The 27,363-nt window shown below is 48.3% G+C and overlaps 2 protein-coding genes across 6 annotated transcripts in view; one reads left to right on the top strand and one right to left on the bottom strand.

The window, feature by feature from the left end:
• The window catches only part of PI4KA (phosphatidylinositol 4-kinase alpha), a 70,521-nt gene extending 65,409 nt beyond the window's left edge, over window positions 1–5,112 (bottom strand). The window contains exons 1-4 of one of the 2 annotated variants that reach the window (XM_075568536.1): window positions 4,794–5,112; window positions 2,764–2,880; window positions 1,294–1,387; window positions 632–720 (exon numbers count right to left, since the gene is read on the bottom strand). In XM_075568536.1, coding sequence (XP_075424651.1) covers window positions 632–720; window positions 1,294–1,387; window positions 2,764–2,880; window positions 4,794–4,898 — 405 coding nt within the window. In that variant the 5' untranslated portion in view covers window positions 4,899–5,112. The remainder of the gene's footprint in view (window positions 1–631; window positions 721–1,293; window positions 1,388–2,763; window positions 2,881–4,793) is intronic. The other variant, XM_075568535.1, reaches the window with a different exon arrangement.
• A 41-nt stretch (window positions 5,113–5,153) lies between these two features.
• Window positions 5,154–13,569, top strand: SNAP29 (synaptosome associated protein 29). Of its 4 annotated transcripts, none has more exons than XM_075568548.1 (6): window positions 5,154–5,303; window positions 5,819–6,081; window positions 7,924–8,120; window positions 10,624–10,709; window positions 11,278–11,391; window positions 11,661–13,569. In XM_075568548.1, exons 2-6 carry the CDS (start codon window positions 5,842–5,844, stop codon window positions 11,819–11,821), a joined length of 798 nt encoding a protein of 265 aa, XP_075424663.1. In that variant the 5' UTR covers window positions 5,154–5,303; window positions 5,819–5,841; the 3' UTR covers window positions 11,822–13,569. The 4 variants fall into 4 exon arrangements, with proteins under 4 accessions (XP_075424663.1, XP_075424662.1, XP_075424660.1 ...); XM_075568547.1 differs by having other exon boundaries at window positions 11,260–11,391; XM_075568545.1 differs by having other exon boundaries at window positions 11,257–11,391.
• Window positions 13,570–27,363: the final 13,794 nt, after the last annotated feature.

Raw genomic sequence — 27,363 nt, 5'->3', positions numbered from 1 at the left:
AGGCAAAACCTCCACTCCGTCCCAAAACCTCCACTCCGCCCCAAAACCTCCACTCCGCCCCAAAACCTCCACTCCGCCCCAAAACCTCCACTCCGCCCCAAAACCTCCACTCCGCCCCAAAACCTCCACTCCGCCCCAAAACCTCCACTCCGTCCCAAAACCTCCACTCCGCCCCAAAACCTCCACTCCGTCCCAAAACCTCCACTCCGTCCCAAAACCTCCACTCCGTCCCAAAACCTCCACTCCGTCCCAAAACCTCCACTCCGTCCCGGCCGTTTACTAGTCAGGAACCAATATTACTCGAAAAGCTATAAACTCTCTGCGGTTTCTATAGAGAGGAAACATTATATACTGTCCTGTACGTGTACATATAGCACACGTGCAGCAGCCGATTGTTGCATTAACCCTTTGAAAGGCTTGCAATGAGTTGCAGGTTCCTCTGGGACCAAAGGGGTTAAATAAAATGGATGTTTCACAAAGCTGTTTCCAAGCATTGAAATAAGGGGATTAAACTGGTGACACATGCTGGTCTTTGTGGTGGATTAACTCGGGACAGAATTGCAAAAATACACAAGGATGAGCTGCCTTGGACTCTACACGGCACGCTACGGGGGGGAGGGGGGGAGCTTACCTGTGCTCTAAATACGGGGTCCCTGTGAGCTACATCCGACAGTAACGTCACTAGACAGAAGCTGAAGATTTCTGCCACCGGAAGTGTCCCTGTCCGATAAATACAGATAATGAGCCGTGCGTTAGAATACACCCCTCACTCAAAAAACAAACACAGCTCTTCAATTCATAGACAGATTACAATCCCACAAGACAAAGGTCGGCTCACTTTATCCCTACGTAACCCAAATACTTTAAAAAAAAAATTATATTGCAATCTCCTCAGACAAGGGATTCACTGTGGTTTGCTTTGGCAGAGCAGCACACTGCAATAACAAGATTTATAAAAGAAAATCATGTACATCTGTGCTGTCAGCTCCATTGACAAGGGAATGTTTTGAATGAATTGTGTTTGTGACAACTTGTTACAACGCACTGATGTAGAAGTCTTCCATTCCCCCGCCGTGATGCTATGGAAGTAAATGGAAGTTACAGCCTATACCAAGCAAGGCCAACTCCAGTCCTAAAGGGCCACCAATTGATTCACCCACCTGTGCTGGAGCAGGGATGTCCTGAAAACCTGGCCTGTTGGTGGCCCTTGAGGACTGGAGTTGGCTGCCCCATGTCTATACACGAGTGATGTGCAAACAGTGGTAAAGTTAGCTGTAATAAACCGAAGCTTACCTTTGCCTTTACGGGCTGTGCTTTCCTCTATCCACCGCACCTTTGGAAGACCTTTCATGAGCTTCAGGAGGTAGGGGACCACGTGTTGCTTGTGCTAAAAAACAGAGCACGTTTCAATTGATACATATGACCAAATATTGCTATAATCTTCCAAGCAATCTGTTATTTCCAGGACAACCAGATCCAGGGACCCAGTCAGACGGGGAATCTGGTGATGCCGAAAGGCAGCTCTGCGGCACGCTGGATATTGATTGAGGGTGGGATACAAGTCATCTCAGAAAATGTCACATTCTGTGTGTTTGCATCGTTAAAGAAGGAGCAGCCAAAAAAGGACGAGCCTCGGACACAGCCGGGACATAAAGGACCAATCCATGACAATAACCAGATGTCAAATAACAGATGACAATAACCAGATGTCAAGACATCATTCTTGTCTTCCCTGCCAGCGCGATACGAGAGCGCCCACACAAGAAGTTACAAGGGCCTGCCTGATAGAGGTGTGTATCTGGTGTGCGGCGAGCACGCCGTAGCACGCACCGCAGCGGCCACTGGGGACTTGGCCTTAATAACAATGTCATTTCATTTATATGTGTTTGTTTCTTTTCATCATTGGAGCCCATGAGAACCAGGAGGGGGAAAAGTGACTTCACATTAACACTGCTAACACATTTGCTTACACTGCCCCAGTCACTGCGTGCACACGCGCGCCGGAACGTGCACTAGTTTAAGCCATGATCTGCGGTCCTAGGGTTGCGATGGGACGCGCGTCAGAGAAGAGCAGGGGGAGCAAAGACAAGATTTTTGGCGGGGTGCATGGCCATGATGTCACGCGGCTGGTTCGCCCTAATTGGCTGTACCGCTGTCGTGACGTAGCCAGCACTCTGCTGCCGCACAAAAAGACACATTTCTTGTCTTTTGGCAAAGGCGGTCGCGCATTGTGCAGGCGCGGGCAGGCAGTGACTGGGGCCGGCCCCATAGAGGGCCGCATCTTGTTGGCGCAGCAGCACACGCAGCGGAGACCTTATAGGCGGCCTGCTACATTTAATCTCTTTATAACTATTAAAATAGGTCGTAAAAACAATAAAATGATGCGTTTCTTCCTGCTGTATCTGTTAGGAAACTTCCTCTTCACTTGTGTTGCAACATTTCCTGGAATCCCTTGTGTCAAACTGATTCACGCCGAGGTTTATTAACGGCGGCCCAACTGCAGAGGGGGGAAGTTTCAGAGAAACCAACTTTACAAGTGAAGGGGGTTATTCATGAGTCATTAAGGGTCAGATAGTGTCGATTGGGAACTACCTGTTCAAGTCTATGTGTCTGCCTGGAGGGGTTATCTGACCATCAACCCACTCCTGTTGTGCCTTTAAATATGATTACCAACACTTATAATGAATCAGACATCACGTGGCTTTTGGAATGAAGTTACGCATCAGTTACTAGAGACAGTACTACTAGTAGAAGTAGTTATACCTGAAGACCCGACTCAACCAAAAAGATGCCCAAAGCAATGAGTGCATCGCGGCGCCTCTCGTCAAGCTGAAAAACCCCATGGAAATCAACGGGGCACATACACAGCAGCTTCTGCACCTGTGGGGAAGAGGAAGAGAGTGGGTGGTAGATAATTACTGTATACAGCTCACAACCAGTCCTTGTGTATATATATATATATATATATATATATATATATATATATATATATATATATATATATATATATATATATATATATATATATATATATATATATATATATATATATATATATATATAGCTCGTCACACAGTGTTAGGTATCGGAGAACCAGGTCTACTTTCAGAGGTTAACAGGCCAATGGCAGATGGACCTATGTTGCCTTTAAACACATTCAACCCATTTTAGTATCTTGTGACCTTTGCTGGTCTATTGAGCGCTGATGGGTTTAACTACATAGGTGCTGGAAAAAAAGTAATCTATACAACAATCTGAAACACCTTATATTAGGCTACGTCCCCGGTGGTGGTGACGGCGTCGCCAGCGCCACAGCCTCCACCGGGGACTCAGCCTAAGGAACCCTAGACTAGAGCAGTGCTGCAGAGTGTGAAGGGCCATCAGGAACAGAACACTGCTTGCAACAATTGTTGATCTACACTACAGGAAAAGGGGAATGTTTCAGACCTAACAGCTCAGCTATAGCACTCTCACACTGGACAATGCATTATGCAGGTAAAATAATGCTTGTTCTGCAGCGATACACTATTCATCCAATGATGGTCATTTGCAGCATAGCGTATATGAAGCTCATAGGATTCTGTACTGCACCAAAATGACCAGCAAATGGTTATTGTAAAGTCGCAAACATATTTTAAAATATGCAAATGAAAAGGTCAACATTTTAACCAACCTTGCATGAAACCGGAGCCAGAACAAACCTAAATGCATGAATTAAATGCATTGTATAAGGGATTATAATCTGATTGCGGGCGTCAATCCCTTTCACAGCATCACACACACTACAGGTTCTGAGTACAACTAATGCCATTCCAACCAAGGGCATCATTTTTCCCACGGTGCACGGTTTCTCTGGGGTCTGCAGCAGTGTGACCGGGGATGTCTAAGCCCTTTCTTTGGGGGGGTCCCTGTTTCTGCAATAACCACCCAATCAAGTCTTCACTGATTTACTAACCACCATATTTACTAAGCAGTCTTCTGCCAAGAGACACCTTACATGCATGTGATCTGGCATAGGGTTGAATAAAACTGCATTAAACCCTTCCTAGTAGAGCAGGGGTTAACCGATGAGGAATAGATGCATGTTTGATGCCAATTGAAAATTAATTTCTGAGAGATAAAAACAAAAATGATGCACATCGACATAAGAAATTAATATTAAAAATATATAGTAACCCTACTGCAAACTTCCAGTGTGTCTCTCACGCTCCTGCAGGACAGGACACCACAAAATAGTTTGTTTGTGGGTGCAGGACAAAGATGACATTTGAATTGAGTAAATCTAATTTCAATGAGTGAGGTCACGCAGGGTGTCAGATCTCTATTGAGTGTGACGCCCTAATAGATGACTAGATGCCACTGATGGGCACTCATTCCTACTGACTGGCAATGAGAGGCACTTACACAGTGAGAGGGGCTCCCTCACAGGGGCAAATAAACACTCACACAGTGACAGTTACTCCCACACAGGCACAAATGAGCACTCACTGTGACAAACCCTCACTCACAGTGACAGGCACTCACTCAGTCACACTCAGTGACAACCCCTCAGTCACACTCACAAACGCTCAGTGACAGGCACTCCCTCACAGTGACAGGCACTCAGTCACAGTGACAGGCACTCAGTCACAGTGACAGGCACTCCATCACACTCAACCCCTCACTGTGACAGTCCCACACACTGAGTGACAACCTTCCAGTGAGTGAGGCTGCCCCCTCCCTCACACTCAGCTCTGTACTGGAGGCCTCTCTCTCTGGCAGTGCAGGGGTTGGGTTACCCCCCTGGCACTCACTTTCTCCAGGGCCGCCGGTCTCTGCACGGACAGGGAGCGGGCCAGGGACAGCACGGTACTGAAGTAGAAGCCCCGCGAGCCGCCGCCGCCCCCCTGGGCCGCCATGTTTCTCCCGGAGCCGCGACTCGGCGTTGGTGACGTCACCGATAGGATCCCCGCTGTCACGTGATCCCCCTCCGAGGGGTGACGTCCTCACAACATGGCGGCTACTGCTGTTGCCATGGTAACTAGTGATAAGGCCCAGGCAGGGACAGACAGTCAGGCCTTGAGCTCCGGACAGTGTGAGGCCTCCCAGGCTCAGGGAGCTGCCGGTGTATATTAACCAGCAAGCTATGCTCGCGCTGTCCTCGGTGAGTGTTCGCGGTGAAGCAGGTTATTCCTGTGCACACACCCCCTCATGTACAGCATGGTACAGTCCAACGCAGCGCGGGCGGAAGTACATCGGGTGAAGCCTCCTGACGTCAGAGGTAGGGCGGAAGTGGTGGTCAGCTGAGAGAGTAGTAGGCGCTGGTGAGTGCGGACACTGGTCACATACTAGTGTGTGTGTGTGTGTGTGTGTGTGTGTGTGTGTGTGTGTGTGTGTGTGTGTGTGTGTGTGTGTGTGTGTGTGTGTATATATATATATATATATATATATATATATATATTAGTGTGTGCACTTAGTGAAGGATTTCATTGCCTGTAGGTTTTATCATATATATTCTAAAAATATTTTACCAGGAAAAATCACATTGAGTTACCTTGCGTTTTCATGTGTGTCCTGGACATACAGTAGGTGTCATGTGCAATGATTTCTGTGTCTATGGAGTCAGATGAGGTTCATTAGCATGTGATCTCAGTATTGTGATGTTTTGTAGGTGAGACAGGCGCGCAGTGTTCTGTTTGTGTGTGCTGGGTGTCCTGTTCTATTTTTTTCTTCTTGTTATTGCTTTGTATTGTGTCCCGGGTCCCTCTAGCATTAAAAGGATTGTCCCTGTACGGTGTGCACTAACCCTACTGTTCTCTCATGTCACGATTTATTGCAGAGTGAAACGGCCACATCTGCAACATGTCTAGAAGCTACAATCCCTTTGATGAAGACGAGGATGATGACTTCAAGCCGGTGAAGTGGAACAATGGAGCAGACCCTTATGAAGACCCAGCGGAGAGGAGGAGGAGGGAGGCGGATGACGTACAGTGGTCCCTACAGCAGGAGGTGATGAGGAGAGCACAGGCCACCGTGGACAGCAGCAACAGGTCCCTGTCCCTTATGTATGAGTCAGAGAAAGTTGGGGTGGAAACGGCAGAGGTGAGAGCCCTTTATTGTGAATCTGTTCTTCCTAAACTAAGGAAGCATTTCATATTCAGAACACTCCCTCCCTGGGAAACGGACATGTCGTATTATGTAGCCATGATGAGTGACCACACACATCCAACCATCTGATCCTTCTTGTATGTACCCAACATTACAGCATCCTGGTCCTGACACTTTGTGCTCCTCCCTGTTCCTCTTGGGGTGAATAATTCTCCTGTTAGAGGGTTGAGTGTGACGGATATCATGCAATATATACCTGGCAAGGGTGTGCAGAGACTCAACATTGTTATACACTGCACAATGTTAATAATCGGTAGTTTACATTATTCCCCACATAATATACTGCTTGCTTGGAGGCTGAGCTTGGTGTATTTGTACATGTGTCCTGCAGCACATTCATGTATAAGTGCATTCAGACTTTTCCTGAAGTCAAGGGGTTAATGGGCAACCAAGCGAGACATTCCATTGGCTGGAGTTATGGACTCTGGCTGACTTATTAACACATTCCTGGCTAGCCGTCTCACACACGCACTTTGTAACTCTCACCTCGTGTGGCCACGCAGAGGTCAAAACACCATGGAAGTTGTTATTTAGTTTTTTTTGGTTACATTGGAGCGCCCTCGTTTTTTCCTACCACCATGGAAGTTGTGCTGGACTTATCTTGTCATTTTGTTCTTGTTCTCACTTAACACATACGTACTATCTTTGCAGAATGATGGTTGAGGATACACTTTAACACCAATGTGTTTTTTTTTTTTTTTTTTTCAATCAAGAAGGAGAATGCACTTTAAATATGGCCGTGTAATATACTGTACAGAGTTCAGCTGACCGTTTGCTTAAGGTAGCTCTGTTGTAAAGTCACTGCCATTCAAGTGGGTGAACGTGGCTCAAATCCTAGTGTCCGTTCTCCTTGTGATTGTGGGCAAGTCGTTTATCCCTGTATGCCACAGGCACTCATTAGATAGTTGACTCTCCATTGTTCCTGCTAAATTCTATGTACAGTGCTACATAAGAAGAAAAAAAGTGAACTGTTCCCATACCTCCTGTTGATCTGTGGCAGTAGAGCTTTGCTTCAGTTGATACAGGCCAGATTTCCAGCCACTGAGGCTGTCTGGCCAGTTATTCCCAATATCCTGGTGAGGGGGAGGTCTGGCGGCCTATAGAAGACCTGCCCCTGGTACAGCAGCGAGGGGGCTGTTGAGGCATGGACCTTCTGTGAGTGTGTCCTTCATAGGACGGGGGAACATCTCAATGTTCCTAATAAAACACATCACTATAATATCCCATTATTTCCAGGAACATTACACCTGCCTAACGGGTCAGTCCCTCGTACGGCCAACGTGTACTAATGGCAGTGACATGTTAAAGGGGTCAGTCCCTCGTAAGGCCAACGTGTACTAATGGCAGTGACATGTTAAAGGGGTCCATCCCTCGTAGGGCCAAGGTGCCTTGGGGCAGTGCCATGTTTAAAGGGTCAGGCCCTCATACCAACGTGTACTAATGGCAGTGACATGGTTAATGGGGTATTGATTCCTTTCTTACCAAAATCTGAAACCTATAAATGAAAATCACATATTTTTAATATTTATTTGTAAACATGGCAGTGTCATATCCCCTCGTGACCTTGGGCAAGTCACTGTACCTCCCTGTGTCACGAGCACTAAAATTAGATTGTTAGCTCTTCACTGTGCCTGCAGAATTCTGTGTGCAGTGCTGTGTACACTCTGCGCCATCAAGGAAAAAATACTACTCTAATATTATTGTTGTATGACCTGAATTATCAGCGGGAGCCTCGGCAGTGTTCACGCCACACATGTTCCTTACTCTCTCCCCCAGGAGCTGGTGCGGCAAGGAGAAGCTCTGAAGCGCACGGAGAAGATGGTGGATAAGATGGAGCAGGATATGAAGACGAGCCAGAGGCACATTAACAGCATAAAGAGCGTCTTCAGCGGGTTTACTAACTACTTCAGGGCCAAACCTGCTGAGACGCCCCCCACGCAGAACGGCTCCGCCGAATACAGCGCCAGCAACAAGTAAAACTATCTTGAGCTTTGCCATACATGTATATAATGCGCGTGGGAACAGGGAGGTAACGTTACCTGTGACTAAGGACCTATTTATACCCTGTCCGTGCCGGGGGCCTGCAACACGTCCCTTTACTTGGTGTAATATTACTGTGCAATATATTGCTTGCCCCTTTGTCATTGAAGGGGTTAAACAAGGTTAAATCAGATGCCCTAGTACATTATGGGGGGGGGGGCAGACAACTCCAGTCCTCAAGGGCCACCAACATATCAGGTTTTCAGGATATCCCCTGCTTCAGCACAAGCCGTGCAGTCTTTGATTGAGCTACCTGTGCTGAAGCAGGGATATCCTGTAAACCTGTGAAGAGAGAGAGGTGAATCCGGAGCGACAACACACAGCCCAATGACGTCAGGTTCCAGGTTTGAACATCAAAGCTTTATTAACAACACACAGATGGAACAGCAGGCTGCAACACAGCCTCCTCCTCTACGCGTTTCACGCTCTACTGGCGCTTCGTCTAGGAGTATATCCTGCATATCCTGTAAACCTGACCTGTTGGTGACCCTTAAGGACTGGAGTTGGCCACACCTGCCCTTGTATGTTCCCATACCTCCTGTTGCTGTGGCAGTAGAGCTTTGCTTCAGTTGACACAGGCCAGATTTCCAGCCACTGAGGCTGTCTGGCCAGTTACTCCCAATATCCTGGTGAAGGGGAGGTCTGGCGGCCTATAGAAGACCTGCCCCTGGTACTGCAGCGAGGGGGCTGTTGAGGCATGGACCTTCTGCGAGTGTGTCCTTCATAGGACGGGGGAACATCTCAAAGTTCCTAATAAAACACATCACTATAATATCCCATTATTTCCAGGAACATTACACCTGCCTAACGGGTCAGTCCCTCGTACGGCCAACGTGTCTAGTGACAGTGACATGTTAAAGGGGTCAGTCCCTCGTATGGCCAACGTGTACTAATGGCAGTGACATGTTTAATGGGTCAGTCCCTCGTTCGGCCAACGTGTACTAATGGCAGTGACATGTTTAATGGGTCAGTCCCTCGTTCGGCCAACGTGTACTAATGGCAGTGACATGTTAAAGGGGTCAGTCCCTCTTACGGCCAACGTGTACTAATGGCAGTGACATGTTAAAGGGGTCAGTCCCTCGTTCGGCCAACGTGTACTAATGACAGTGACATGTTAAAGGGGTCAGTCCCTCTTACGGCCAACGTGTACTAATGGCAGTGACATTTTTTTTGTTCTTGTAAATGTCTTTATTGCAAGTGAATATAATATAAAACAGGTGGTAACATAACTTCACAGTAGTAACTGATCCCCCGTTCGGAGTATTTAGACGGAGCCATACATTCTTTAAAGACCACTGGAGGCGAATGGTTCAGATGATGGTTTCCATTTGGGTTTAGATTTCCCAGCGGTGTTGGAGAGATCGGAAAGTGTATCACACTTTTCAGGAATCGTGATGTGAAGCAGAAAGGCGGCCATGACATGTTTTTAAGGGGGGTGATCGATTTTCCTTTCTTGCCAAAATGTAAACCCATGGGTAAAAAAATGATTTTAAAAGACGTGTGATTGGTCAGATTACCTCTGGCTGCTCCCTTTTTATGTAATGTCAACAAGTTTGCACAAGCAAAGCCCCCCTCCTCCAAAATCTCTTCTCTTTATTGGCTCTTCGATAGGACGGGGTGGGATAAAAGTAAATAAAATGCAAGTTGTAATTAGTTTCGAAAGAAATAGATGCCGTCAAATCTTTGATTTATTTATTTTTGTGTGCAAATTTTGGCTAGTTTTAAGGAAGTAAAACATACAGGACACCTACAAGCTCATATTGAACACCCAAAATAACCACAACATATATATGTATAAGTGTCACAGAGGAGTGCTCCTGAGCATGGCAATATATATTTAAAACCAGAGACAGAACATGAAACACAGACAGAGCTCAGTGCACATCCAATGACACCTATACACGGTACAGTGCCTAAATATATATCTATATATATCTATCTCTTTTGAATAAAATGGTCTTTTAGTTTAACTCTTTGGCCAAAGTGTTGTAAGCCCTTGAGCCCCTACACGGCAGACCACATCTCACCCTTGAGATGTGGTCTGCCGTGTAGGGGCTCAAGGGCTTACAACACTTTGGCCAAAGAGTTAAACTAAAAGACCATTTTATTCAAAAGAGATATATATATATTTATATTTATTTATGCACTATACCGTGTATAGGTGTTATTGGATGTGCACTGAGCTCTGTCTGTGTTTCATGTTCTGTCTCTGGTTTTAAGGAAGGCAATGAGATTGTTAAAAATATTTGCAAAATATACTTTTTTTTTTTTTTTTTGTCGGCTACAAAGGATTGCTCCCTTATTTACTTGCTCCCTTAAGCTGTACCCAGCATTTAGGGGGGGGGGGCAGGTTGGTTCCTGTCTGATTTAACAAGCAGCTGTTATTGGAGACACACATTACTCCTAGTCGTGCTGATGTGATCCCTCTCCATTCAGACTGCATGAAGCCATGTCCAACAGCAAAGAACAGGAGGGGAAGTACCAAGCCAGCCACCCCAACCTGCAGCGGATGGAGAATTCAGGTAGGTATAGACAAGGAGACTCCAGTTCCCATCTATGCCAAGTCTGACCTCCCTTCCTGAGCTGCTCCCGTTGGTCAGCATCTCCTGCAGGACATTATATTCACAGGGGGAGGGGGACAGTTCAGAAGGTCAGTGAAAGGGAGAAGTGTCCATATTCTTAACATATTCACTGTCGAATGGGCATTGCAGCTCAATACATTGAAGACTTCTATGGCCATGAAGGTGTTAAATCCAGGACCTTTCAGAAGTAGGTTCTGTTCTTTAAATTCCAATCTTATGTCTTCCCTCCTTCTGGGGAGGGGAGAAATGCCAGGAAGTATTTCATTACTGTAGGGGTAGTGGGTTCGCAGAACTGCCTCCCAGCAGAAATAGTGATGGGTAATACCGTAAAGGATTTCCACAACTGCTTCAAATTGTAATCTTGGCACGAGAGTATCTTGAATACGGGGGGGTGGGGAGGGTAAGCTATTGGGGTCTGAGGCTTTAGATGGGTAAAGTGGGCTCTGAACGGCAGCAAGTTTCAATGTTTCTATCTCCATTTCACTAGAAGCCAGCACTAACGCAGGAGCCGCCAGCACTAACGCAGGAGCCGCCAGCACTAACGCAGGAGCCGCCAGCTCCGGATACCACCACAAGAACCAGGCGCTCCGAAACTACCATCAGAAAATCGACAATAATTTGGGTGAGCAAGTTGACTTCATCTATCACATGGGAAGTGAGATGGTACTGTCTCTCCGCGTCTGTCTCGCTCTCCGCGCCTCTCTCTCTCGCTCTATCCGCGTCTCTCTCGCTCTGTGCGCGTCTCTCTCGCTCGTACTGTGCGCGTGTCTCTCTATTTTTGTTCATACCGTTTTTATTAAAACGTTAATTCCCATTTAATTCGCACGCTGTGCTGTAGTTTCCCACGTCTGCACGCAGCATGTTTTTTTACAATGTCCCTCCCTCTTCCAGATGACATTTCCGTGGGTATGGGTCGGCTCAAGAACCTGGCACTCGGGCTGCAGTCTGAGATTGAAGGGCAGGACGACATGCTCGAGGGCCTGACGGGGAAGGTGGACAAGATGGATTTGAACATCAAGAGAACGGAAAAGCGTATCCGGGACGAGCTGTGAGAGCGGAACGCGGGCGGGGGGGGGGTCCTCTTCCGGGCTCGGACCCCTGCGCTCCGGCTCACTTCAATTTTATCTCCTTCCATTTAAATTTTTTTGTATACAGCCGAAGATCACAACCTCGTGCAGATTTCTACATTGAAGTGAAACTTTCATGTCTGGGGATATAGAAAGATGTCTGCACCCCTCCTGAAATCACACATGCCGCACTGTATAATGATGTAATGAACAAGAGTAATTCCTCACAAAAGGGGATGGTGTTTAGCAGTATTAGGGGATATTTAGGGCAGACTTTTGGGGGGGGGTCAGGAACTTGATTTATATTTAAAAGCTACAAGAAGGATGAGGGTCTTCCTTTTGTAATTAGAAAATAAATCCTTGGAAGTGTGTGGTTGTGTTCTTTACTTCTTTATACTGCTGCATGTTATTTTATTTTTTTTCCAGCTGGGGCTGTCCAGCATCCAGTTCTGCTCTTAATCCAGAAGCATTAAGGCTCATTCCTTCCACCAACCCAGCTAGTATCGGGAGGTTGGGTCCATTTACCTGCATGATAAAACGGTGCCGTTTGTGATTCCTTGATGATTTTTGTCCAACAGCATAGATTTACTTTCTAATAAAACGGGCACAGCCAACTCCAGCCCTCAATACCTCCCAACAATTCAGGTTTTAGGAATATCCCTGCCTTCAGTCTTCAACTGAGCCTCCTGTGCTGAAGCAGTGATATCCTGAAGACCTGTTTGGGAGGGGGGGGAAGAGGAGGTCTTGAATTGTTCATCAAGGCTGTTTTATTTTGCATTTACTCAGAAGATATATACCAATGGTGGGGATCTCAGAATAAGGCATATACCAATGGTGGGGGTCTCAGAATAAGGCATGTACCAATGGTGGGGGTCTCAGAATAAGGCATGTACCAATGGTGGGGGTCTCAGAATAAGGCATATACCAATGGTGGGGGTCTCAGAATAAGGCATATACCAATGGTGTGGATCTCAGAATAAGGCATGTACCAATGGTGGGGGTCTCAGAATAAGGCATATACCAATGGTGTGGATCTCAGAATAAGGCATGTACCAATGGTGGGGGTTTCAGAATAAGGCATGTACCAATGGTGGGGGTCTCAGAATAAGGCATATACCAATGGTGTGGATCTCAGAATAAGGCATATACCAATGGTGGGGGTCTCAGAATAAGGCATATACCAATGGTGTGGATCTCAGAATAAGGCATATACCAATGGTGGGGGTTTCAGAATAAGGCATGTACCAATGGTGGGGGTCTCAGAATAAGGCATATACCAATGGTGGGGGTCTCAGAATAAGGCATATACCAATGGTGGGGGTCTCAGAATAAGGCATGTACCAATGGTGGGGGTCTCAGAATAAGGCATGTACCAATGGTGGGGGTCTCAGAATAAGGCATGTACCAATGGTGGGGGTCTCAGAATAAGGCATGTACCAATGGTGGGGGTCTCAGAATAAGGCATATACCAATGGTGGGGGTCTCAGAATAAGGCTGACGTCTTCCCTTTCTGAACAGGGCAATGGGAAAGTACAGACACTGCCAGTGGGGTGGGTGTGTGTCCTGTCCTTTTTAACCCATGTGCTGCCTGGTGGGCTCGCCTTGCGGTGTGCGTGCCACGTCTCTCCGACTCTGCCTTTTGCTATGTTTCCTGATATCGCAAGCCACCAGATACCATCCCGTCCCCTGCTTTTCTGAGACATTATGTACAAAATATTAAATGGTTGAATCTGCTTTGTGCTGACTTTTCATTATAGCGCTCTTCCCCCCCCCCCCATATACTGCGCTGAAATACACAAAAGGCCCATAATAAATTATATCAAGTAGAAAATGGCCGTGACCATTCCTCCAATCCAGATGTAAAAACCAGCCTGATGTATACTTAGCACACACGTAATGCTTCTCCTTTGGATATGTAACGGTTACGATGTTGATTACCACATCGCAGGCCCCTCTCTGCCGCAGATGCAGCGGGAGCAGGGGGGTGTTGTTTTGCACGTTGAGAATCCGTGCGATGAAACAGCCACGAATATAGCGTGTGCTCAGGGGAGGGGAGGGCCTGGAGAGGTTGATCGCAATAACAAAGTACTTAATTATATCATTACCAAGAGAGGCTGGGAGCATGCTGGAGGGAGCGCAAAGACACTCGTAATTAAACTTGTATGCCGGAGTAATGAGCTGGGGATTCACTACTCGCATGAAGAAAGCAAAATCCAGGCACACGGGCTTCAGTATAGCAAATTTCATCAGCAATAGAACCAACGTTTCGACTGCCACGCAGTCTTTGTCAAGGCGAGGGCCAGGGTTGCCATCAGGTTTTGGCCACGTATCGCAGGGCTATGGCTTTACCTAGTAAACCTCAGGGTGGCGGCATCCTTGGGCGGGTGGCGGCGGCGGCGGCAACGTCTACCCCTGCAAATACTGGCAATATGGCTGTGCGGCGTCAAATGGCACTGCGTTGCCATGCCAACAGGAACGCCACGTGACGCAACAGCATCACGTGACACCCGTTGCCATGACAACGAGAAGCTACGGGACGTCGTGGCAACTTGACGACGCGCGACTTCACGTAGCGACCCGTTGTCATGGCAACCGCACACCCAAATTGGGGGGGGGGAGGGGAGATGCCGGGAGGACGCCAGAGGTAAGTGCTATATTTAAAATAAAAAAATCTCCGGGTTGGCCTTCAGTCGAAGGCGGCAATCCTGCTCACTGCTAGTAGCTCTGAAGAGAGATTTACATTTTTGGGGTTTTTGGGTTCCCTGGACACCCCTGAAGGGTTTCCTGCAATTTTAAGGTCATTTGAAAATTGTACCAAATACTGTGTACTTTGGTATTGTATGTTACCTTTTTTCTTTATTTGGACTAACAATTGCTATTATAAGACAAGCATTCAAGGGTTCTCTCTCTTCCCCAGGTCAGCGATACGGATTTAAAGTATTTATGACCCGAGGAAGAGAGAGAACTCTTAAAAGCGTGTCTTATACTATCAATTGTTAGACCAAATATAAAAAAAAAGGTATGACTCAATACTGAAGTACTCATTTACTCTGCACTATCACAACTGGACTAACACGGTTACTCCTACTTAAACCAAATACAGGAGAATTTACAATGCATCTGATCTCAGACGCGCTATTAGAGAGGGTTGGGGTTCCTTACAATGCATCTGATCTCAGACACGCTATTAGAGAGGGTCGGGGTTCCTTACAATGCATCTGATCTCAGACGCGCTATTAGAGAGGGTTGGGGGGTTGCTTACAATGCATCTGATCTCAGACACGCTATTAGAGAGGGTTGGGGTTCCTTACAATGCATCTGATCTCAGACACGATATTAGAGAGTGTTGGGGATCCTTACAATGCATCTGATCTCAGACATGCTATTAGAGAGGGTCGGGGGTCCTTACAGTGCATCTGATCTCAGACGCGCTATTAGAGAGGGTCGGGGTTCCTTACAATGCATCTGATCTCAGACACGATATTAGAGAGGGTTGGGGTTCCTTACAATGCATCTGATCTCAGACGCGCTATTAGAGAGGATTGGGGTTCCTTACAATGCATCTGATCTCAGACGCGCTATTAGAGAGGATTGGGGTTCCTTACAATGCATCTGATCTCAGACGAGCTATTAGAGAGGGTCGGGGTTCCTTACAATGCATCTGATCTCAGACGCGCTATTAGAGAGGGCTGGGGTTCCTTACAATGCATCTGATCTCAGACACGCTATTAGAGAGGATTGGGGTTCCTTACAATGCATCTGATATCAGACGCGCTATTAGAGAGGGTTGGGGTTCCTTACAATGCATCTGATCTCAGACACGATATTAGAGAGGGTTGGGGTTCCTTACAATGCATCTGATCTCAGACACGCTATTAGAGAGGGTCGGGGTTCCTTACAATGCATCTGATCTCAGACGCGCTATTAGAGAGGGTTGGGGGGTTGCTTACAATGCATCTGATCTCAGACACGCTATTAGAGAGGGTTGGGGTTCCTTACAATGCATCTGATCTCAGACACGATATTAGAGAGTGTTGGGGATCCTTACAATGCATCTGATCTCAGACATGCTATTAGAGAGGGTCGGGGGTCCTTACAGTGCATCTGATCTCAGACGCGCTATTAGAGAGGGTCGGGGTTCCTTACAATGCATCTGATCTCAGACACGATATTAGAGAGGGTTGGGGTTCCTTACAATGCATCTGATCTCAGACTCGCTATTAGAGAGGATTGGGGTTCCTTACAATGCATCTGATCTCAGACGCGCTATTAGAGAGGATTGGGGTTCCTTACAATGCATCTGATCTCAGACGAGCTATTAGAGAGGGTCGGGGTTCCTTACAATGCATCTGATCTCAGACGCGCTATTAGAGAGGGCTGGGGTTCCTTACAATGCATCTGATCTCAGACACGCTATTAGAGAGGATTGGGGTTCCTTACAATGCATCTGATATCAGACGCGCTATTAGAGAGGGTTGGGGTTCCTTACAATGCATCTGATCTTAGACGCGCTATTAGTGAGGGTCACAATTTCAAAATAGAATTATAGGGTTCCTTAATAAAAAAAAAGTTGGAAACCACTGATCTACCATTTCAATCAATTTCATCAATTCCAGTTTGTTTCAGTCACCTATAATCTATTATATTTTTCTGCTTTATCATTCAAGTGATTGTTATACAGCAATGTTAGTATAACTGGTTAGTCATAACACTGCATTAATTTTTCACCGGGAAAAGGGGGATTAAAAAAAATTAAAAATAAAACATTTACTAGAAATAAACAGATCTCTGTTCTGTACACTGTGTCTGCTCTTCTAGTAAATGTTACTCTGTAGCTACAGAACCAGATTAAGATCCTCTGGGGCCCTTTAGCATTAACATTTGGGGGGATTTTCCTTGAGGCAGCCCTCCTCCAGCGTCGCGGCGTAATGACGTCACATTGTCATGGCAACGCGCCACGGGTCGTCACGACAACATGATGCTGCAGGAGGCGGGCCACTCCGGAGAAGGCAAGTGACATCCCTCTCTCACACACACACCCCCTCTCTCTTCCCCTTACACCCCCACCTGTCACTCAATAACCCCTCACACTAAAAATAACCCCCATCCCCAATACACACAACAACCCCCCATTCCCTCAATTACATACAATAACCCTGTAACGGGTGCTCACCACAAACAAGACGGGACGCGAGGCTGAGGTGGGGATGTAAGGCCTCGGACATGGTGACAACAAGAGCGCTGAGCAGCGCTGACGCTCATGCTCAAGCAGCTTTTTTGTGTCCCTGCAGGAGCGTCAGCGTGCGCGCTTGTGAGCCAGGCGGGAGGTGGGGCAGGAGGCGGGGCTAGCACGCCACGTAATGGCGCCGACGTCACTGACTGCCATTGGCGGTCACGTGACCGGCCCTGCGCTTCCCTCAGCGAGAAAAATTAAATTGCGCTGTCGGCTGAAATTCCACACGCCTCCGCACGCCTCCGCATGCCTGCGGAAGCACCATCTAAAGCCGCTCTCATTAGGAATGATGGGGGGCCTCAGTGCAGGTCAGCGCTGTCTTTTTCACCATGTCCTAAGCCTTAGGGTACACCGACCTCCAGCCACGAGACCGCATCCGGAGTGCAGAGTGATAGTCATATAGCCGGGTCAGGGTTGGAGAAGTGAGAATAGTCGTGATACTCGCCGGGGTCTAGGGTTGGAGAAGTCGGATGGTCGTAGAGGGTAGCCGGGGTCCAGATGGTAGAGGTCCAGATGCAAGCCGAGGTTTGGAGAAGTCGGGGGTCCTGGTACAAGTCGAGGTCAAAAACACTTGAGAGACAAGGCCGGATCAAAATGCACAAGGCAGCAGGATGCTCGGAGTAAGCACTACGTTCAGCAACGAAGAATTATGCTCTGCCAATTTGCCAGAGGGCTGGCTGAGCATATAAAGGCCAGGTAGCCAATGAGCAGCAGCAAGCAGCTGCACAAATTAGCATCAACCGCCCACTCGGTATACAAGCGCCCAATCGGAGTCAGGAGGCGGAGTGTGCCACAGGTGATCCTGGGTTAGTGTTGAGTTTTGGGATTAACCCTTTGCGTGTTCTTCGTAGCGCGACATCTGCGCGTGGTTTCCTCCGCGCATGGCGCGTCACCCGTGTCATCATAGGAAGTGAGGCGGGGGCGAGGCCTAAGCCCGAACACAGAGGTATCCCCCTGCCTGGTAGAGCGGCGCCTGCGCGTAGATTCCCTGGTCTGAGGCGCGTCACCCATGTCGTCACCCAGTCTCTGGGTTGGTGTCCGTTGTAGGGCCAACCTCTGGCAGGTTCCAGGGTCCGCTGTGCCTGGGGATCTTGCTGGCAGCACAGCCCTGTGCTCAAGACCACTTGACCACTCCAGTGACTGAGCTCCAGATCAGAACCAACGCTAACACCACCCTAACTCCTGTTACTAATTTTAAATACCTGGGCTTATGGTTTGACTCCCACTTAACATTCGGAATGCACATTGATGCCCTGACATCCAAGACCTATGCCAAACTAGGGGTACTTTACAGGAACAAATCCTCCCTAAGCCTGCTGGTCAGAAAGCGTATTGCACAGCAGATGCTAATGGCAATTATCGACTATGGAGACATAGTATATGGCTCGGCACCCCAAACCCACCTTGGCAAACTTGACACCCTCTACAATTCAATTTGTCGTTTCGTTCTCCAATGCAACTACAACACACATCACTGCGAAATGCTCAAAGAACTAGATTGGTCATCACTCGAGTCTAGGCGCAAAGTTCACCTTTCCTGTCTTGCCTTCAAATACTTTCTGGGCCAGCTACCCACCTATCTGAACAAGCTCCTCACCCCTACCACATGCAGCACTTATCATCTGAGATCTGACTCCAAAAGACTGTTCATGGTCCCAAGGCTCAACAAAGTATCCGGCCGCTCCTCCTTCTCTTACCGTGCACCCCAAAACTGGAACAATCTACCGTTGACTCTCACATCCACCACCAGTTTAAATTCTTTCAAAACTAAGGCTGTCTCACATTTTAATCTGGTCTGTAACTGTTACATAAGCCTATAATATACATCTTCTCTAACTGTGCATGCAATGTATATAATGTATACCCTGTTCATTTATGTAACTGTAACCATGTATTATTTGTCATATTAACTATGTCCAGGACATACTTGAAAACGAGAGGTAACTCTCAATGTATTACTTCCTGGTAAAACATTTTATAAATAAATAACTTGTTCCTGGGAATCTCTTCTAGCAACAAAGCACCTCCGTGCTCAAGAGATCTCCCCTTGCAGATCAAGCAGGCGGCTTTTCTACCTGTCTGATGAGCCAGGTGGAAACTGGTAAATTATCTGTAGCTGCAATTAACCAGCTCCCTGCTGGATTCCTCAGATCAACACAGGCTTTCTATTTAAACCATTTTAGACAGGGGTTCTGCCCTGTCACACATGGTCTAAACATTCTGCCTCATTAAACATTGGGTACCGAGAAAGGGTGAACTTCTTTATCTTGGAGTTTTGGGGGAAAAAATGTTTTGGACAACATTCTGCACGCTGCAAAACTATGTGGGAAGAAAATATTCTTATAAGCAGACTGCATTTGCTAAATAGAGAGCGGTCCGTGTCCAAATGTATGAGAATTGAAGAGTGACACGATGTGCTCATTTGTATGTCATTACCCAGAATCCCTTGCTGCAGTGCAAGCACTGTTTGCTAAGCGATAGTGGGGAAAGGCAGACATGTCTGAGACGTGCCAAGGCACCCCAAGTGGGATTTTTATTTACTAACTAAATAGAAACATTTGCATGAAGTGAATGAATAACCGCCTGCATAGGATGGAGGAATATGCATGTATATTTTGTTATAGCGCCCACCTAGTACGCAGCGCTTATTGGATAAATCGTTACAGAAATCCCAGCGCTGAAGATACGTATTAACCTAAGGCCGCGCTTATAGTGCCGGCGCCGGCGACGTCAGGCTGCGGTCGCTGGAAAAATCAAATAGAGATGACTTCCAGCGATCGCGACCAAGCTGTCGCTCCGTTGCGTCGCGCTTACTATAAGCGCACGTGACGGCGGCAATGCATTTGTTTTGACGCGACGTCGCGTCGCTGTCACCGGCACTATAAGCGCAGCCTAAAGCTGGAAGCCGTTTTATTTCTAGATTTTAAAGCCCTGAAATTACGAATATAAGGACGCAACAGCTGCTGTAACTGAAACAAATGACACCCGCTGCCTCTGCTGGTACCAGACTCGCTCGGATTTTGTAGCGCCGCCCTGCTGCACTTCAAACACTCCTGCTGCTGCTTCTCTGGAGGATTTTAGACCGGGGAAGGAAGCTGGACACATTCCGCAGAACACAAGGGAAGTCCTGAAATCAAAGGCCAACCGGCACAGAGAGAAGGCCGGGGAGAGGGGGAAACGGCCCCACACCCCAGGAAAGCTCCTTCACTGCCTCTGCTATTTCCTTCCCCGGCCTCTCTGCACCCTTAACCCATTCCCTGCCAGCGGGGCCAGCAATGCCTTGCACTATCCCTGCTGTGCCATCACCTCTGGGTGCAAAGGGATTAATCCGCCACAGGCTCACATTGGGATAAAACATAAATGTCAACCCCCAAGGACTAAAATCAGTGAGATTCGGGGGGGGGGGGCTTGGTTCTTGACCCCCCAAAATAAATAAAATTACGTTTGATAGGAAAGTGTTGTTTTTTATCAGTGAATCCCCAAGTATGAGCCTGAAGGTCAGTGACACTGTCCCCAGATCAGTGCAGCTCCCAGAGAATGGATGATAGTGTTTGGGGAAGTATCAGGAAAGGCATGGACATGAGTTGTAACACACAGGAGGCTTGAACCCCTGTGAGTGCGTGTATGCGTGAATGCGTGTACGGGGGAGCCGGGGCGCAAAGCAGGGAAATGGTGTTTTCTTGTGGTCTCCACAAAGTCTCCACTGGTCACTCTTCTAGACAAGGCGTGGCAGCCGGCCACTCTCACACCTGGTTTTTAGCGTCTGATGGCCTTCAATTGAGTCTTTTCCATTAAAATGCAATTTTGTGGTCTAGAAACCCTCCACATCTAACTGATGTTGGTCCTTGGAAATTGGTATCACTAGGTTCTGACTGCAGACCTATCGGGTCTCACTGCACAAAAGCCAATTCTCCCCGTTGAACAAGACTCTCTTTGAATCTGATGCAAAATGTTCTGTCTTCTGCTTTCTCTTCCTCAAAAATCCAACCAATGAAAGTCAAACCTGGACTTTCATTTGGTGGTCTGTGGTAACGTGTTATCTTGCAGAATAAAAACGGTTCCTGGTTACAAATAAATAAAAAAACAAATCAAGATGATCCCTTTTAGGAACTAAGTAATATTACAAGAGAATAACAAAGTTTCAGGACAACTAAAGTCCTTTTACAATCTATACCAGTGTTTTTCAACCAGGGTTCCTAGGAGCCCTTGGGTTCCCCGGGCATCCCTAAAAGGTTCCCTGTAATTTTCTGGCCATTTGAAAATTGTATCAAATACAGAGGAATTTACAATGGATCTGATAACAGAGTCGCTATTTGAGATGGTTGGGAGTTCCTCAGAATTTCACTTGGGGTTCCTTAACCAAAAAAAATGTTGGAAACCATTGATCTATATACAGAGATGTCAACCTACAGGGACTGAAATCAATGAAGGAGGCTCCTCGAATTTGAACTGAAAACCATATAATGTTTCTGCTCTCTCCCTAAAACAGAATTCCCTCATCCTAATGCAAGTCATTGGAAGAATTAGATCTACTGCATTTTTATCCCAAATCTCCATGAAAGCTTTCGAAGTTTGGCTTTCTTCCCTGTCGCGGTTGCCACCTTCAACTGAAAGCCAACCCAAAGATTTATTTATTTATTACATAAAGCACTTACCTCTGGCGTCCTCCCGACATCCTCTGGCATCCTCCGGCGTCCTCCTGGCATCCTCTGGCGTCCTCCCGGCGTCCTCCTGGCATAGTCCCCCTGCAACTCACTTCAATATGGCTGCGTGGCGTCAAATGATGCGTTGCCATGACAACGGGACGTGACGGCACGTGGCATCTCGTTGTCATGGCAACGGGCGTCACGTGGCGCTGTTACGTCACATGGCGTTCCCGTTGGCATGGCAACGTGGCGCCATTTGCTGCCATATTGCCAGTATTTGCATGGGGGGAGATGCCGGGAGATGTTGCCGCCGCCACCACTGCCCGCCCAAGGTTGCCACCACCCGGAGGTTTACTTGGAGATATGTGGCCAAAATCCGGAGTGGTGGCAACCCTGTGAATCCCTATACTTTATACAGTACCTTTTGTATGTGTGTGCTTGTTTGTCCTTATTTGGTATTTAATTCTGTTTACATCTCGTTGTAACCTCATTGTACCGCGCTGCGGAATATGTTGACACTTTACAAGTAAACTATATTAATGATGTATGTATGTAATATATATCTTTAGATATATATACAGCGCCATCTATGTACATAGCGCTTCACATAAAGGGGAAGAAGCGCTTCAGACATAAAAGTACCAAGAGGAAGAGGAGTCCCTGCCCCGAAGAGCTTACAATCTAAGTGGCAAGTAGGGAGAACGTGCAGAGACAGTAGGAGGGTGCTCTGGTAAGTGCGTCTGCAAGGGGTCAAGGTTGATATAATAATAATAATTTTATTTCATATACAGCTTTTCTCCAAATGGGACTCAAAGCGCGTCACAATTGCAGTATATAGTGCGTGGGACACACCACGTAGGAATTTTACAGACCTAAACCCTGCCCCGATGAGTTTACAATCTACGTTTTTGGTGCCTGAGGTGTATCAGCCACAGAGCTGCCCATATACGTTGTTACAGATGTGTGTTATAATAAGTAATAACGGTAAATATAAAGGGAGCGCAAAGTTTTGGAGCGGCGCCCCCCTGCCTGCTAACCCTCGCTTTTGCGCCCCCCGCACCTCGCTCGGCGGCGTCAAATGACCTTGCGGAGTCACGTGACGTGACCCTGTTAGCATGGAGAGACCGCGTGACGTCACTCCGCATGACGCCGCGTGTCCAAATGCAACCCTAATTATAACCAGCTGTTCCTATTGTACCTCTCTCTGTCGTGCAAGGCCACGTCCATAGTCAGGGCGAAGGCGCGGGCGATGTCACGCACGCCGCAAACAAAAGGCCGTGAGTCAATGGGAACGGCCATAGAGTGCGCGCGCTGTCAGCCAATGAGGGTGAACCGTTCAACGTGACATCACGGGCACGCCTCTGACACGCCTCCCCGTCGCATCTCCTCCTCCACATCCCGCGGATCGCCTTTGTATCAGCCGTGCGCACCCGCGTGCCAGTGCCGCATGCTTTTTCCTGTTATAGAGCCGGGAGCTTCAGGTACTGTGTATGTGTGTGTATATGTGTGTGTATGTGTGTGTATATGTGTGTGTATGTGTGTGTGTATGTATATGTGTGTGTATGGGTTGTGTGAGTGAAGAAAGTCCTAAATAAGATTTTATAAAGAAAAAAAAAAAGTTTAATAAATATTTTTTTTTATTTGTGCACTTATTGACACACACACACACACACACACACACGCACGCACGCACGCACGCACGCACGCACGCACGCACGCACGCACATTTGAGCGCCGATAGCGGCGCAAAATCATCCTTCCCACAGTCTTCGCCGCTGTCTGTCGGCTCCCTGTTCAATGCCGTGTGCGCGCGCAGCCCTTGTATAGAAGGCCTGGCTGGCCTCAGCCATCTATAACTGCCGTGCGCGCACACGGCGTAGCACGCCCCGGCACTATAGAACCAGCCTTAGGCTACGATTATACCAGATGCCGCTGAGCGGCAGCGCAATCCGGTGACGTCACCCTCATGCTGCCGCCGAGCGGCAGCTGAACATGCAGAGGAGACAGGAGAGGAGAGAAGCAGAGGAGACAGGAGAGGAGAGAAGCAGAGGAGACAGGAGAGGAGAAAAGCAGAGGAGACAGGAGAGGAGAAAAGCAGAGGAGACAGGAGAGGAGAGAAGCAGAGGAGAGAGGAGAGAAGCAGAGGAGACAGGGAGGCGTGGCCGTGAGCGTTTCGCCCTTATTGGCTGAACCGCTCACGTGACGCGGACGTCGCCTGGGTAAAACATATTTTTATGTGTCTTCACCAGTCTGACGCTTTGCAGTTCGGCGCTGCGCGGGTCGTCGCGATAGGTATGTTTGGTTTAATTGGATTCATGCTCTTTGTTTTTCAGCCGCCAGGCAATTTTATGTATAATCACGGCATATGGCTGCGGCCCCTCTGGCGCTGACCGCGCTCATGCTTGAGCGGTGACGTCACCAACTCCTCAAGCATGAGCGCGAGTGTCCTGCGAATTTTGCGAGCGCGCGCGGGGGGGGTTTGGTGCATGGGGGGCCTATTCAGCACGCGCGCTCCGCATGAGCGGGGACGTGAGAATTCGCATTCCACAAAGTAAACTCGGCAAGCGCCACCCCGCTCAGCGCTAGCAGGGACGCAGCCTAAGAGCGGAGTACCGCTGCACTGACTGTCTCCCATTAGGTGAGAATCAGAACCTTCAGCTAAATACAGCATCTTGGAGATCAATGGCTGAATTGACAAATGATCAGCAGATTACGGGGAGATTATGGTAACACCGTTCACCCCCACCCCCCTACGCACGGGAGATTTGTATGCTACATGCGTATCTGGTGCTGGTTAGCTCACCTGCTGTAGGCCAGGAAGCCTGAGTCTCTGCGGATGGTAGTGGGAGTAGCAACAGGACAGGCTGGTAGTTCTCCGGTACAGCGCCTCCATCCTGTAGGGAGCTGTCAGAGGCAGAGAGTAGTCCCCACAGGAACCCCCTTTTCCAGTAACCACACGGAGGCCAGGAACGGTTCACCCTTTATTTGGCAGGCCAGACCCGATTCCTTCTCTTGTATGAGAGGTACTGTTTACACCCGACAGTCATGGAACATCTTCCCTCGCATCTTGCATTCGGTTACTTCCCTGACTAGGACCCCCAAGGGTTTGAGGCCCTTGAGGCTAGTCGTCGCCCCCTTACCCCCTGATGAGGTAAGGCAGACACCGACATCACTCTCTGGGGAGCAGGCTACATCCGGGAATCAACCACTAAATGTGGGTCAGGAGCATCTTATATACCTGGGGAGTGGTTAGTAACCCTGCCCCAAACTCCGGTGTCACACCACACAACATGCGACCCATTAACACCCCCCCCCCCCCCCCCCCACACAGGCATGATGCTCCCAACTGCCATCCAGCCTGGCTATGGCAACAAATTATCCAGTGTGCCAATGGACTCACATCCTGGCCCATGTGAAAGGGATTTAACCCCAGCACTGCCTGCACTTACCAGGACTTACATGCTAGGGCCAGGGAACACATATCCAGGGGCACTAGGCTACATGTATATATTTATATAATGTACTCATTTACTCTGCACTATATAAACAAACAAATCTATTCCTCCCAAACCTGGCCCTACTACCTCCTTCCACATTACTGTTAGGCCTCGTTCAGGGTGCTGGCTTCGGAGGGAGGGCGTGCTGACGTGCTTGCTGCAGTGAGAAACAAAGTATTCAATTTGAATACTTGTTTTCAAGGTAGCTACTGCCCTGCCTCCGAAGCCAGGCGTTGCCGCTGACGACAGCTCAGTAAACGAAAATTTCGTTTCTTGGAGCTGAAGCCGCGTCACAGGGACCAAGGCAGCCAATGAAATCATTCTTCAGAATGATAGGCTGCAGCTTGGATACTTTAACCCTGCAGCCTGTAGCCCCGCCCCCTCCCCAACGCTGAAAAGGCAGCTGGGGGATAATCACATGTCGCCAGCAAACTCCCAGCACTGCCTCCCGCACGCCCCCCCTCCGAGTCCTCAGCTGCCTCCCTGAACGAGCCCTTAGAAGTACTATCATACACCCAGTAGCCCAAGCACGCTGCCTAGGGGTCACATTCGACTCCTCTCTCACAATCAAAAGGTAGCTAAAACCTGTCACTTTTTCCTCCGCAATATAACAAAGATTCGCCCTTTCCTCTGTTGCTCGACTGCTAAAACTCTGACTCAGGCCCTCATTCTCTCCTGTCTCAATTACTGTAACCTCCTGCTGTCCGGCCTTCCTGCCTCTCACCTGTCTCCCCTACAATCTATCCTAAATGCTGCTGCCAGAATCACTCTACTCTTTCCTAGATCTGTCTCAGCGTCTCCCCTGCTCAAATCCCTCTCCTGGCTTCCTATCAAATCCCGTATCATGCACTCAATTCTCCTCCTCACTGTTAAAGCTTTACACTCTTCTGCCCCTCTCTGCCCTAATTTCTCACTATATACCCCTCTGCCCCTCCTTACATCTCAGCCCTAATTTCTCACTGTATACCCCTCTGCCCCTCCTTACAGCTCAGCCCTAATTTCTCACTATATACCCCTCTGCCCCTCCTTACATCTCAGCCCTAATTTCTCACTATATACCCCTCTGCCCCTCCTTACATCTCAGCCCTAATTTCTCGCTATATACCCCTCTGCCCCTCCTTACATCTCAGCCCTAATTTCTCACTATATACCCCTCTGCCCCTCCTTACAGCTCAGCCCTAATTTCTCACTATATACCCCTCTGCCCCTCCTTACATCTCAGCCCTAATTTCTCACTATATACTCCTCTGCTCCTCCTTACATCTCAGCCCTAATTTCTCACTATATACTCCTCTGCCCCTCTTTACATCTCAGCCCTAATTTCTCGCTATATACCCCTCTGCCCCTCCTTACATCTCAGCCCTAATTTCTCACTATATACCCCTCTGTCCCTCCTTACAGCTCAGCCCTAATTTCTCACTATATACTCCTCTGCTCCTCCTTACATCTCAGCCCTAATTTCTCGCTATGCACCATCCCGACTCTTGCGCTCCGCTCAAGGATGTCTTCTCTCTACCCCTGTGTATCTAAAGCCCTCTCCCGCCTAAAACCTCTCTCTCACTGCCCCACACCTCTGGAATGCCCTTCCCCTCAGTACCCGACTAGCACCCTCTCTATCCACCTTAAGACCCACCTGCTTAAAGACGCATATGAGTAGCTCCGTGACTGATACTATACACCTCATACATCGATGGCTAGAGTGGCGCTGAGCGTGCAAGCGCGCATGTTCAGGCGCTTGCTCACGCCGCACACATTGCCGCAATGTGTTTCATCGCAGTCAGCGTGAGCGCGCCCACCCGATCAGCGCCACCCTGGCCAAGGCCTTAGCATACAGTGCATCCACTGCAGCAAGGGATTGTGGGTAATGACATGCAAATGAGGGCTTCACAGGAAACGCTGGCTGATTTGTAAGCTCCTGTATCCCACAGTGACAGGGGAACTAAGTGCCCGGTGTCACAGAGCCTCTGACAGGTGACATCTCGGTGACAGGGAGGTAAAGGGAATACAACTACATCCCCCTACAGGGGGCGCCATTATCTGAGGCCGCGGTCACATGACCACACCACAGGGCGCGCTGTCACGGTCTTTGTTTCCATGGTGACGAACCCCCCTCAGCCCTCCCACGCCTGGTCACTGCGCACGCGTGGTCCG

Source organism: Ascaphus truei, chromosome 13, assembly GCF_040206685.1.
Source record: "Ascaphus truei isolate aAscTru1 chromosome 13, aAscTru1.hap1, whole genome shotgun sequence".
Lineage (NCBI taxonomy): Eukaryota > Metazoa > Chordata > Amphibia > Anura > Ascaphidae > Ascaphus > Ascaphus truei.
This window is presented reverse-complemented; position numbering and strand designations above follow the sequence as displayed.

Excerpts from the sequence above, each read along its gene's own strand:
- SNAP29 (XM_075568545.1), top strand. The coding sequence starts at position 5,842 with ATGTCTAGAAGCTACAATCCCTTTGATGAAGACGAGGATGATGACTTC. Across the intron at positions 6,082-7,923 it reads TTGGGGTGGAAACGGCAGAG|GAGCTGGTGCGGCAAGGAGA; the intron begins GTGAGAGCCCTT and ends TCTCTCCCCCAG. Across the intron at positions 11,392-11,660 it reads GAAAATCGACAATAATTTGG|ATGACATTTCCGTGGGTATG; the intron begins GTGAGCAAGTTG and ends TCCCTCTTCCAG.